This window comes from Astyanax mexicanus, chromosome 5, assembly GCF_023375975.1.
Source record: "Astyanax mexicanus isolate ESR-SI-001 chromosome 5, AstMex3_surface, whole genome shotgun sequence".
Classification (NCBI taxonomy): Eukaryota; Metazoa; Chordata; class Actinopteri; order Characiformes; family Acestrorhamphidae; genus Astyanax; species Astyanax mexicanus.
The window spans coordinates 21535467-21548443 of NC_064412.1; the positions used below are offsets into that span (position 1 = coordinate 21535467).

The 12977-nt window shown below is 37.6% G+C and overlaps 1 protein-coding gene across 4 annotated transcripts in view; it reads right to left on the bottom strand.

Moving 5' to 3' along the window:
• The window catches only part of lrp8 (low density lipoprotein receptor-related protein 8, apolipoprotein e receptor), a 199958-nt gene that overhangs the window by 32271 nt on the left and 154710 nt on the right, over positions 1-12977 (bottom strand). For all 4 annotated transcript variants that reach the window (XM_049479356.1, XM_049479353.1, XM_049479355.1 and 1 more), the window contains exon 10: positions 8164-8335. In XM_049479356.1, coding sequence (XP_049335313.1) covers positions 8164-8335 — 172 coding nt within the window. The remainder of the gene's footprint in view (positions 1-8163; positions 8336-12977) is intronic.

A 12977-nucleotide genomic window follows, 5' to 3' on the forward strand; every position in this document is an offset into this window, starting at 1 on the left:
TTCGGAAAATTAAGTGTAATGGGATGGAGTGCTACAGACTAGTAGCTCTCCAGCCCAGAGGGTTGTTGAACCTAATTGCAGAAACTCAAAAAGAAAGGAATAAATAAATAAATAAACATACTGCTCCTCATGCGGGATCGAACCTGTGTCATCAGGGTCGTGGTCCAATACACTACTGCTGCACTGGATAGAGAATTGAGACACAGCCAGGAAAAAACGCCCTTATAAGGAAATAAGGAGCCCAAGAATTGGCAGAAAAATGAGAATGGGTAGAAACTAAAGTCAGACAGAGAAGCATTTTATTATTATTTTTTTTTCATTATCATTTAGTACTTGCAGGCCACATCTGGCCCGTGGGCCACCTATTGCCGACACCTGGCATAATTGTAATGCATCTCTCAAATCTGTTTACAAACCCGATTCAAACCCAGACATTTACAGAATGACGTACGACTTTGAGAAATGATTACAGCTGATACGAATGACATGCTATGATCAGTTAAGTCACTGCATTCTCAGCCTCATTACAAAGCAACTCATCATCTTGATGTGATGTAACTTGTCACTACAAGGGTAGCACTTTATAACCCAGTAGTGTTCCATCTGTGGCTCCCTAAGTGAACGGCTCTTTAACAGATGCTGGCCCACATTGTGAGGCAGCTCTCAGTATGGGACCATCACCCCTTATCATCGTGAGGCTGTACAACTCTGTTCAAACGTGTGCGCTTCCACAGATCTCAAGGACAGAGGCGGACATGGTCAGGAAACATTTCTCTCATGTTCACTCTAGCTTAGCTATGAATTCTATTATTAGGAGCAGGTGTACCGGCCCCTTTCTGATTTAGCTGACTCACAAAACCACAAACAAGGAGACAAGAGAAAGTAGACTCAAGGGTACTGAGGGTGTTTAAAGCCCAAAACAATGATATAAAATCGACATGAATGCTAAAAAATGCATTTTATATTTGTTAATTATGATGTACAGAAAATCAAATAATGGAGATACAATGGAGATGTCTGTGACCAATAGGAAATAAATAAAATATGGAGGAAACAATATATACAACTTATAAATAGTCTAATTTTAAGCATGTTTAAAATACTGTATATTGCACTCTGTATTAATTACCTAAGATCTGTCCAATAACTGTATATAAGCATGGATTGTACAACGTCTTACAAAAGTGAAGCCACCACAAAACTAACTGTCTAATTTCAGCAGTTAGTGTTCTTATTAATTGCCAATATTGGCACACTATGAAAAAATCATTAGAAGGTGGGTTTTACTTAGGGATTTTTATGATTTGACAGCCATGACAGTAAGTAGATAACAGACACTTACACATGGAGCCAAAGGCACTCCGGACTCCATTGACTCCCAGAATGCACCAGACACTGACATCACTCACTCACCCAATCACTCCTTCACAACCACAATAACCTGAAAACTGACCACACCCATTTCACTCACTATATAAACCCCCTTTACCACACAAACTCCTCGCCGAGTATTTGATCTGGTTCCATCTGTCACATACAAAGTGTCTCTCTTGTCTGTGTTTTTGTATAATCTGTTTATGACCCTTATAATAGTGCCATTATGATTTTGCCTTGCTCTCTGAAACTGCCTTGTCATGATTTTTTACTTTTTTTGGACTGTCTCACCCTCTATGTTTTAGCCTTTCTGTTTCGACCCTGCCTGTTATTGATTTGGATTGGATTGTCCCACTTTATTTTATCCACACATGTCTTGCCCCTGAAACAGACAATCTGCAGGACCTTTCTATTTATTACAAGGAGTAGCTGAATACAGTAATATTTGTACTCAGACTTGGTCAGCGCTCTCCCCAAATACTTTTTCTTCCTTTGATCTTCACCAGTGCATGCTTGCTCTCATAGCAAAGGGTTACAGCAGATCACAGTAGCTGTGGTTCTTCTTCTTAGTGGCAAACAATAAAGGCAGAGCTGAGCTCCAGTACTGTAATTTGATGGATATATAATCATTTGGTTCGCAATGAAGTACATTAACTGCAATTTTATTACACTTATTACACTTATTATTACACTTAGTATCAAGTTCAAACAGTTACTTTTCTTCTACTTCTTTAGGCTGCATTGTAAACTCAATGAATGCCAAATTGTCAAATTTGGCAACATGGCAGACTATATTGGCTTATTTTTTTAAAATAGAAGTGAATGGAACCACATTGTCCATGTTTTTAAAAGTCATTGGATGTGTTTCAATGCAGTCAAGTTTATTTAAGCTGCTGTTGCAACGTTTGCGATGTACAGTGAATTTACAACGAACTGTGAATTTTCTATTAAAAAAATGGGTTAACAAGGTTCTGTATGTGCATTATGATGTGTTTGTAAGACAGATTATTTTTGTTTGCCATTTACAGAAAAAAAAGTGATGGAATGGTTATTCACAAATACCATAAATAAGTTTTAATGCCAGACTCAGTAAGTCAACTTTTTAAATTTTATGAATGTGGCGCATTTTGTGTTCAATCACTTAACAGATGAATTAGATGAACAACAGCCAAAGACTGCTCCCCAACTCACCGTGTTATTTTTGGCTTTAGATATTTGGCTAAATGATGGCTAATTAATGCTAATCAGAATTAATTAGGCCCATGACAAAACTAGCAAGACCTATGAATCATCTGGATACAGCATTGATTGCCCACTCCAAAAACAGCATGGAAAATAACTTTAAACAAGTATCAGAGCAGCTCACAGAGCTCACCAAGCTTCAATAAATATGCTTTTCAAATTTCCTACTAATTCATTTGTTACTGAAGGCAACCTGACTGAGGCTAAACTCCATAATTAAACAGAAGAGGACAGGTGGCCCTCATTTCTAAACTGCCATGTTTTGATAGAGATTTGTAACTGTGAATTAATGCTTTTATTAATGTGTCCAAACAACCAGAGCCAAAAAAAAACTGCACATTCCCAGTGATGGTAAATAATACTGTTATCATAATATCTTCAATCATATACCACTCCCTTTATGTCAGGGTGCACACAAGACCAGCATGAAACGGAGGAGTAAGCAATGCTTCACATGGTTCGGAGGCATCAGAACACTTTCCTAGGACTTCTGGATGTGCTTATGCTAATGAACTGTCTTCCTTCCCACAGACTTTCAGAGTGCAATGGGAGATGAGTAATGGGGCGTATTAAAGATGGGGATAAATTAAAGGCAGCATATGGTGCAGCTAAGATGTTTGAGTAGAAACTGATGGGACTTAGGGTGACATAAGAAGAGGCTGGCTCTAAGGCATGCAAGGTGCTATAATAACAGTTTATGCTCCAGTTTATCACCCAATGTGACATTCCATTCTGTGTGAATAATCTATTAGTTTTAGAAATGCTCTATTGTTGCTAAGAATTCTCCAAACATTTTACTTTTTTCTTTCCAAAATAAAAATCCAGATTGTAGATGGAAAATCTACAAAATAGCACATCAACTGCTGGGATACTTGGCTCTGTAAACTGTGAATATTGGGCTTACATATTTTTTCTTTTAATAGTTTACATTTATTTAGCTATATTGATTCTATAGATCCAAGACTGAGCAGCAAACAATCTTTGTCAAGCACTAGTCATGACTTGGCCTTGACATCTTGACACTTGACATTCTGAGAAAGAGAGAAAGAAAGAGAGAGAGAGAGAGAGAGAGAGAGAGATTTCTAAACTTCTGTAAGTCTTATTTAATAGTACTTAAATTAATGCGTGAATCTAAGTGTGGGAGGAAAACAGAAAGATGGATGTGGAGAACGTAAGAGAGAACGAAAGAGGGAAGGAGAGAGAGACAGAGGGAGAGAAAGATAGAGTGGGTAAGAGAGAGAGAGAGTCTAAATAAGTGATTAAAAGTGCCAGTATCCATTAGACTGTAGCCAGGTTTCCATCTACATATTTCACTGGAGAATAGTCTTGATGGAAACAGTAAATATTAAATAGAATATCCAAGTAGTGCATAAAGATTTATTTGCTCGCTTGGATAATTCTTGCTAATAAAAAAATAAGACAAATCACAGACATAAACAAGTAATTCACAACCAAGGTGATGAATAGATATTTCTCCACTTTTCATCTTTCCGACTTTATCATGTTTGCTAGTGGTTTCAGTCCCTGCATTCTTCTAATGTAAATTATAGAAACAGAAGAGCAATAAGAAGAGCCTCAAAATAAAATATTTATTTCTAAACTTGCTATACATTCTGTGTTCTTTGAAGCATATTAAAGATAAATACTCCTAGTGTTTATTTATACTGTATGCATCATCATTTTCATCTAGTCATCTATATAATAGTGACTGAAATGTTGTAAATAGTAGCTGCAGCATAGAGGAATTAAAAGGAGCTGAAGAGCCCAGTGAGAAGGCTTCAGCTTCAGTGCTCAGCAGCCAAACGGCCTCGTTTAGGCCTATCAACTCTAATTACAAACGATCATACCCTCGTTAATATTAGACAACCATCAAGCTGCTCATCAGGAGTCTGCCCGGCTGTGAGTTTGCGAATGAGAGTGATACTTAAATACAGAGGGAAAAGAGGCATGAGTTTGTGCTTAAGACAAAAATAACTTTCACATGGTACTACTACTACTACACTACTACTACTACTTATAATAATAATAGTAATAAAAATAATAGACCTGTAAATAAGCAAATTAAATTGATATTATTAACAGAATTTTCTCAAAGTTGCGTGCCAAACCCAAACCTTAAGCCGCAAGCTTTTGAATTGGCATGGTACTGTGGGAACTGTAGCGGTTTAGAAGTATTGTTATGATAATTGTTAGGGTTCAAGCACCGAAGGTGCGTAGAACCCTATTGTTTTTGCTAAGATTTTTCTTCTTCTTCTTATTATTATTATTCTTTTTCTCCTGTAAAAACAGTTGTGCAGCCTAAACCGTAAGTCATAGAGAAATGAAACTTGGTAGGTAGATGTAGGATCAGTGCATCTCGGTGGACAACAAAAATGGCACCGATTGGTCAAGTGGTGGCGCTATAAACAAGGAAATTCATTTTTCACAATTTTCTCAATAACTCAAAAACCATAAGACCTACATTCAAAATTCTTTTTTTGATGGATTCCTTGGGTCAATACCAACAACTTTCCAATTTGGACCATGCACTTCCGTCTATATAGATTTTGTGCTAATTTGCATAATATGCAAAACCTACTTTTGCAAACTAGTCCTAGGAATTTTGACCAATCCTGGCATGTTTGGTATCAAAACACTCGTGAGAGCATGCGCTTCAATATTCATTAAGAAAAAGTTGAAATATGTAAACAATATGGCCGCCATATGCAAATTAGTCCTTCCGGATATATGCCCCATTCACTTCAAGAGGTAAATTTGGAGCACTGTTTCTCAGCAACCGTGCAACCTAGCAAGTTGAAACTTTGCATGCAGAATCTATCATACAGCCTCTAAAGGATGTTCAAAGGGCAACTTAATCAATCAACATGGCTGAACACCATCAGCCAATCAGCATTCAGCAGACATTTTGGCAGGCTGAATGTTGCCCAATCTGGATGATATTTGGCAGTTATGTTCAGGTGCAGACACTGTAGTGACCTGCAAAGTGCTGAAACAATCCGCCCACTGGGGGGCGCTGTTCCAAAAAAACGAGTATATGTCAATCATACTGTACTATTTTGACATCTAATTGTTTTTGCCATATTTAGTACAGTGGCTCTGACAAATTTCTCAATACAACTATGTTTAAAAAGTGCTTTGTTCATTCATAATTGCTAATTGTTTGAAAATAGCTATATTGAAACTACTCTCTGGATATTTGGCCTATCACCTCCATTTCAGTCTTGCTGCACACTGTAGAGTCTCTAGGTAAATGTTCATTAAAAACATTTGTGAAAATTTCACATACAATACTCTCCAGGCATCAAGCAATCTGTGCGTCCTTGGAATTTCTAACCTAAATTGCTGTAACTCTGCAGTATTTGCTGTAATCTCACAATGTTAAAGACCTCTGTACAATATCACTCTGATGAAGCGCCATTTAATACAGAACTAGATTAAGAATAACTTGACATTACATGTCATATCAGAACATTCACTCCTTTGTGCCTCTTCTCAACATTAATAACAGGTGAAAGACTTTTGATCATTTTAAATGTGACAGAATGTCTCCAATTGTGTTAGACCTTCTTACACATCACCATCCTATGCTCTAGTAGGCACCATTGTGCTAGTTGGTGCTTGATGAAGCGCCATTTAATTCAGAACTAGATTTATAATAACTTCGTAATTACATGTCACATCAGAACATTCACTCCTTTGTGTTAATTTAAACTTGTTTGGTCAAACATTTCAGCTTGTTCTGCAAAGGTTCAAAGGTCAATCTGAATACCACTTTGTGAACATTCTGGTTGAAGCCACCTGATCAATACCAATAACATGTAGACACCTTTTGACTAGTTCTAACTCACTTAATGAATATCCTACAAAGTTCACTAGATTTACATGTGAATTTAAGCACTGATCAGGTTGAAAGGCCTCTGCTCAACATTAATAACAGGTGAAAAACTTGATCATTTCTAAATGTGACAGGGCATCTCCAATCATATTAGACCTTCTTACACATCACCATTCAATGCTCCAGTAGGCACCATTGTGCAAGTTGGTGCTTGAACCCGATGATTGCCGCTTGCGGCTATATTATTCTTATAGTATTGCTTAGGGCTGTGTATCGAAATTCGATACCAAAAAGGCACTGATCTAAATGTTTCGGTACTACCTTTTACCTTTTATTGATACTTCGCATGAAACGACTTAACTTTGCCAAACTTGGAGAGCGTGTGCAGCGTAGTAAAAACAACCACGATGGCACCCTGGCGCACATAGGCAGAGAGTGCGCAAAGAAACGCAGACCATTTACATGTCCACACACCACCACTGTGCTAAAATCTCTCAGGCATTTGCGCTGTCTCTCTCACTCTCTCGCGCTCACTCTCATTTGTGCTGTCTCTTGCACACTTGCGCTGTCTCTTTTTCTCTCTCTCTCCCTTTCACTCGCGCAGTCTCTTTCTCTCTTTCTCTCTCTGTACCCTAAGATATTATAATACAGCAAAAAAGGTCAGCTTAAAGCACACTACACTATTATTACTGTCCCCTCACAAAAATACAGGGAAATTAAACATTCAAAACAAAGATTTTAAAATCATTTTAAATATCATTTTTATTAATTATTCATCTAATGCTGATACTTCTTAAAAAGAACTCCTAAAAACTGAAATGCTTCCGGCTGTATGCTTAAGGAAAAAATTTTATAGTTTAAGCAGTTATGCAGTAATGCTGCAATTTATGTTCTTAATAAAGCACCACAAAAATGCTCACTGTTTGTTTGTTCCAACAAGATCCAAAAAGATGGAGTCTCACAGAATAAGATTACTCATGTCAGCTGTAAAGTAAATACGTTGTTTGAGAATAATTATAGCTTTTTGTATTTTTTGCTTGCAATTTAGAAAAAGGTATAGAAAAAAGTATTGTTTGGGTATTGGTACCAAATTCAAGGTATCTATTGGTATCATTATCGGTTTCAAAAAATTTTAAACGATACCCAGCTCTAGTCTTGCTGGGTTAGGTTTTTTACAGTTTTCTCCACTGTATCGCATTCATAACAAACCATGAAGTTCAAACTGTAGGGAGAATCGAGTTGTGTTTGTGCAGAATTCTCAACTGCATTATCTTAACTATTGGTACTGTTAATGCCTTTAATAAAGCATATTCCTGAAGAGAGAATTTGTCAGACTAAAGTACAATTTCCACACAGTGAACTAAAGTATAAGAACTAACAATCAACTAACAGTCTCCCCAAAGAAAAATAAAAAAAGTCCATATTCCTTTATATACCGTATGTCATCATTTCATAATCACATTTAATAAATATGAATATGTTAATGAACCCCTTTTTTACCTTGTAATCAAAAATAAATGTACAACACTTAACACATCATCTTATTGTCTGCCTCAATTTACCAGACACCCACTGACACAGCCTATGACGTATGTTGTAACATATGCATTTAAGATGTTTGGAATGCTTGTTAAAACACTTAAGTGTTTAAAGAAAAACACTTAAGAAAAAGAAATGTGCTGTTCCCCCTACACACTTCTGTCCACATGTACCTGAAGATCTTGCGGTGAAAGAGATCACACCAGTACATCTTATTGGTGTTGACATCTACATCCAGTGCAACAGCATTCTTCAGAGTGGGCGCCACCTGGGTGTAGTCCTTCTTTATCAGATCAATCCGACGGATCTCGTGGCGGTTGGTGAACATCAGGTATGGGCTCTTGCCTGAGAAAAGAGCCAGTGAGATATGTTGACATCAGAAATGCAATACAATTGTATGACCAATTCTACTGAGATGTAAAACATTTTATTTAGTAAAACAGGGTCAAGTAGAACAGCTTTTTGTCTCGTATTCCCATAGAAACATCCTCTGGGAATTTCAACAGACCTTTACTTAAAACAGACTTTTCATAAAATGTGCCTTGAAAACTAAGAGGAAGAGGTACAATGAATCCACTTAGGATTTAGCCAAAAGCCCTGTTTAAAAAAGGTTCAACAAAGGTTCTTTAGTGAAGGCAGGGTTGTACATAGAAACATGTAAAACATAATTCATAAATGGTTTGTTGTCTGGTTATATTCTTAAAAAGTAAAACAAATATATTGACAGTATTACAGTGTTTTTTGAAATCTGCACATTGATATGTGCAATATTAACAAATAAAACGAAATAAATGAATCATAAAATGCCATCACCAGACTCTTTTTAAGTTAATGGCCAATGAGTGTTTATATGTGTGCAGTTTATATGAGGTGAACCTGCACCACGTTTCAGGTCATCTACCTGTCCTAGAATATTTATTTATGTGTTCACAACATGGACCAATAGTGTTCTCAGGCAAACAGCCTACAGTGTGTGGCAGTGAGTGTGTGTATAATTTGGTGAAGCTAAGTCAGTGTGGATTAGTGACTCAGCTGTATTAACACACAACATCAGTGACTCTACACTACTTTCACCTCCACAACATCAGTGACTCCTCTACTTTCACCTCCACAACATCAGTGACTCCTCTACTTTCATACTTTCACCTCCACAACATCAGTGACTCTACATTACTTTCACCACCACAACATCAGTGACTCCTCTACTTTCACCTCCACCACATCAGTGACTCCTCTACTTTCATACTTTCACCTCCACAACATCAGTGACTCTACATTACTTTCACCACCACAACATCAGTGACTCCTCTACTTTCACCTCCACCACATCAGTGACTCCTCTACTTTCATACTTTCACCTCCACAACATCAGTGACTCTACATTACTTTCACCTCCACAACATCAGTGACTCTACACTACTTTCACCTCCACAACATCAGTGACTCTACACTACTTTCACCTCCACAACATTAGTGACTCTACACTACTTTCACCTCCACAACATCAGTGACTCTACACTACTTTCACCTCCACAACATCAGTGACTCTACACCACTTTCACCTCCACAACATCAGTGACTCTACACCACTTTCTCCTCCACTTTTACCTCCACAACATCAGTGACTCTATACTACTTTCACCTCCACAACACCAGTGACTCTACACTACTTTCACCTCAACAACATCAGTGACTCTACACCACTTTCACCTCCACATCATTAGTACATCCTCTACTTTTACCTAAACAACATTGATGACTCCTCTACTTTCACCTTGACAACATCAGTGACTCTACACCACTTTCACCTCCACATCATTAGTACATCCTCTACTTTTACCTAAACAACATTGGTGACTCCTCTACTGTCACCTCCACAACATCAGTGACTCTACACCACTTTCTCCTCCACTTTCACCTCCACAACTTTAGTGACTCCTGTACTTTCACCTACACATCAGTGACTCCTTCACTTTCTCCTCCACAACATCAGTGACTCCTCTATTTTTACCTCCACAACTTTAGTGACTCCTCTACTTTCACCTCCACATCAGTGATTCCACTACTTTCACCACATAAGTAACTCCTTCACTTTCACCTCCACATCAGTGACTCTACACCACTTTCTCCTCCACAACATCAGTAACTCCTCTACTTTTACCTTCACAAAATTAGTGTTTCCACAATGTTTACCTTCACAACATCAGTAACTCCTTTATTTCCACCTCCACAACATCTTTAACTCCTCTACTTTCACCTCCACATTATTGCCTACTCTATTTTCACCTCTACAACATTGATAGCTCTACTAATTTCACTAATTCCTGTAGTTTCACCTTCACTACATCAGTAACTCCTCTATTTCCACCTCCACATCATTGACAGCTCTACTACTTTCACCTCCACATCAATAACACTTCTACTTTCATCTACACAACATCAGTAACTCCTCTACTCCACCTCCACAATATTGTCTACTCTACTTTCCCCACCATGACATTAACAGCTCTATTCCTACCATCTCTACAACACCAGTAACGTCTCCACTTCCACCTCCACATCATTTACTACTTTACACTTTACAACACCATAAACCCCACAACATTAAAAATTCTACTACTTTCACCTCCACAATATTAGCAACTACACAGCTTACATCTTCTCATCACTGACACCACTACTTTTACCTCCACATCAGTAACTTTTTTACTTTCACCTCCACAACACTCTAGACTGCACAGCTTTCACCTCCTCATCACTGACTCCGATACCTTTACCTTTTCAACATCAGTAGCTCCTCTACTTTCACCTACACATCAGTGATTTCACTACTTTCACCTACAACGACTCAACTACTTTCACCACTACAGCATCAGCAACTCCGCTGCTTTCATCTCCACAACATCACTGCTCCAATACTTTCTCCTTTATAAGATCAACGACTCCACTTCTTTCCCCTCCACATCAGTGACTCCAGTACTCTTATCCTTCCTACATCAGCCACCCCACTATGTGCACCTTAATAATTTAGGATGATTTAAAATAATTTACGAAGATTTTACTAGCCAATTTTCCAAAAAGAAAAAAGAAAAAAAAAAGTCTCAGGTTCCTTAGAGGCAACTCAGCTGTTCTTCCTCATTTCCTACATTCTTCTCCCCCTGCTCTCTATTAAACCTTCACCTGCCTTTTCATCCCTAATAAGGGCTCTGTGACTAAAATTTCTGTACATTTAGAATGGCCATTTCTTCACTTCAATGCTCTCCATGCTTTCCTGTCCTTCAGTATACTATAAAGGAATAGTGGAGCAGGTATTAATCAGCAGCAGAAGAACATTAAATTAAGAGCCCTTTTAGGCCTACTGGTTAGATGATGTGGCTGATGAAAGAGTGGGGAAAAGTAGATAGGAAAGTGTGAGAGAGTGTGTGCTTTTAAAGTAACTTTATTACTGCATTTCTGAGATTTTTCTTATTCTGACATTAAAATCAATGCACTCGCATGAAGCTGTATGTAATGCATGAAAATTGTTATAAATTCAGCAAAAACAGTAATTGTTTGATATGAACAGGTGCTGTAGATCTGTAATGTCTGCAGTAATTGTTTCATTACTAGCCCTAAATTCTTCCTTCCTCATTTTTTTTGTATGAGTTACAGAGCTGAAATGCAGACATCAACGTATTAGAGCAGGGCTCTATGGCCTAAACAAATCTTAGATTTTTTCACAAAAAAGAAAATTAAGGCATTTAAAAGCTGGGACACATTTAAAGTCTGCTGATATTTTGTGAATTATCATGTGATGTGTGTGGTGTTTAGATGCTTTCCGTTAAATACAGAGTCCACGCACTGAGCGACCAATGATCAATGATTCAAAACATTGTTTACAAGCCGACGTGTTAAGATCACACTTCTGTATAAACAGTTGCAAACAGACTCTGAAATACACACTGGATTAAACTTCAGAATGCCTGTGTTTGACTGAAAACTGAGAAATAAAGCAGTAAGTGAGTCACAGAAACTTACTGTGAAGGAAACTTTGAAAGAGCACTTATTATTGAGTGTTTTACACAATGGATTAATCACGGATCCTCACCAGAGATCTATGACGCTGTAGTTTTTCGAAATGTATGATTTTATTTCTAGCCAATTACATGTGTTCTAGGCATACTAGGGTTATTAAGCTGTGAAAACGACAATGTGCAATTTTAGTGATTTTAATGTCAGTACTTGTTTTGATTTGAGATTCTAATACAGGCACCACCTTTACCCCTATGATACTACTAGTATTGGTAAAGGAAACAACAACAATATAGGGTATCTGCAGGTAAGAGAAAAAAAAAAACATTAAAAACTACTAATTTTTTAAATCTGTGATTCCTGCATTTTTTGACAATCCAATATTAAACAGAACTAAATGAACAGTTTTGCTGAAAACTAATAGCCATTTGTATATGTAATGAATGTACCTGGAAATGCTTTAATTATTATTAAATAATTCATAAAAAATATCTTAGCAGTGATTACAATTCATGTTTGTAAAATTATGCCTGAAAATAGAGATTCATAGCAGACATTACATACACTTAAGTTTGTGAGAGAGTGTAAAGAGGACTCAAGATTGACAGTGATGAAGAGAGATGAGTGAGAATGGTATATGGGGTTTCCAAGCCACTCCCTTCTTCCATCATCTTTTTTTACGCGCTTGCCCCTCCCTAGCAAGCTTTCAATATCACAAAGTGTGATGTGAGTAACACCCTGGTGAACGGGCCTGAGCTGGGGGCTAGAGGGCTCCACACAAGATTGCGTGGCCTCACTATAATAAAAGGGACTTTTATTAGGCGGTTTGGGACGAAAAAAAAAACAGTCATTCATTCCCCTTCTCAAAAGCCCCCAATGGGCCTCTGCACTGCAAGCAAATATTTTCATTTTCAGCTCAAGTCAAGTCTCACATCCCTCCTCTAGAATGTATATGTAGAAGAAAGAGAGAGAGAAA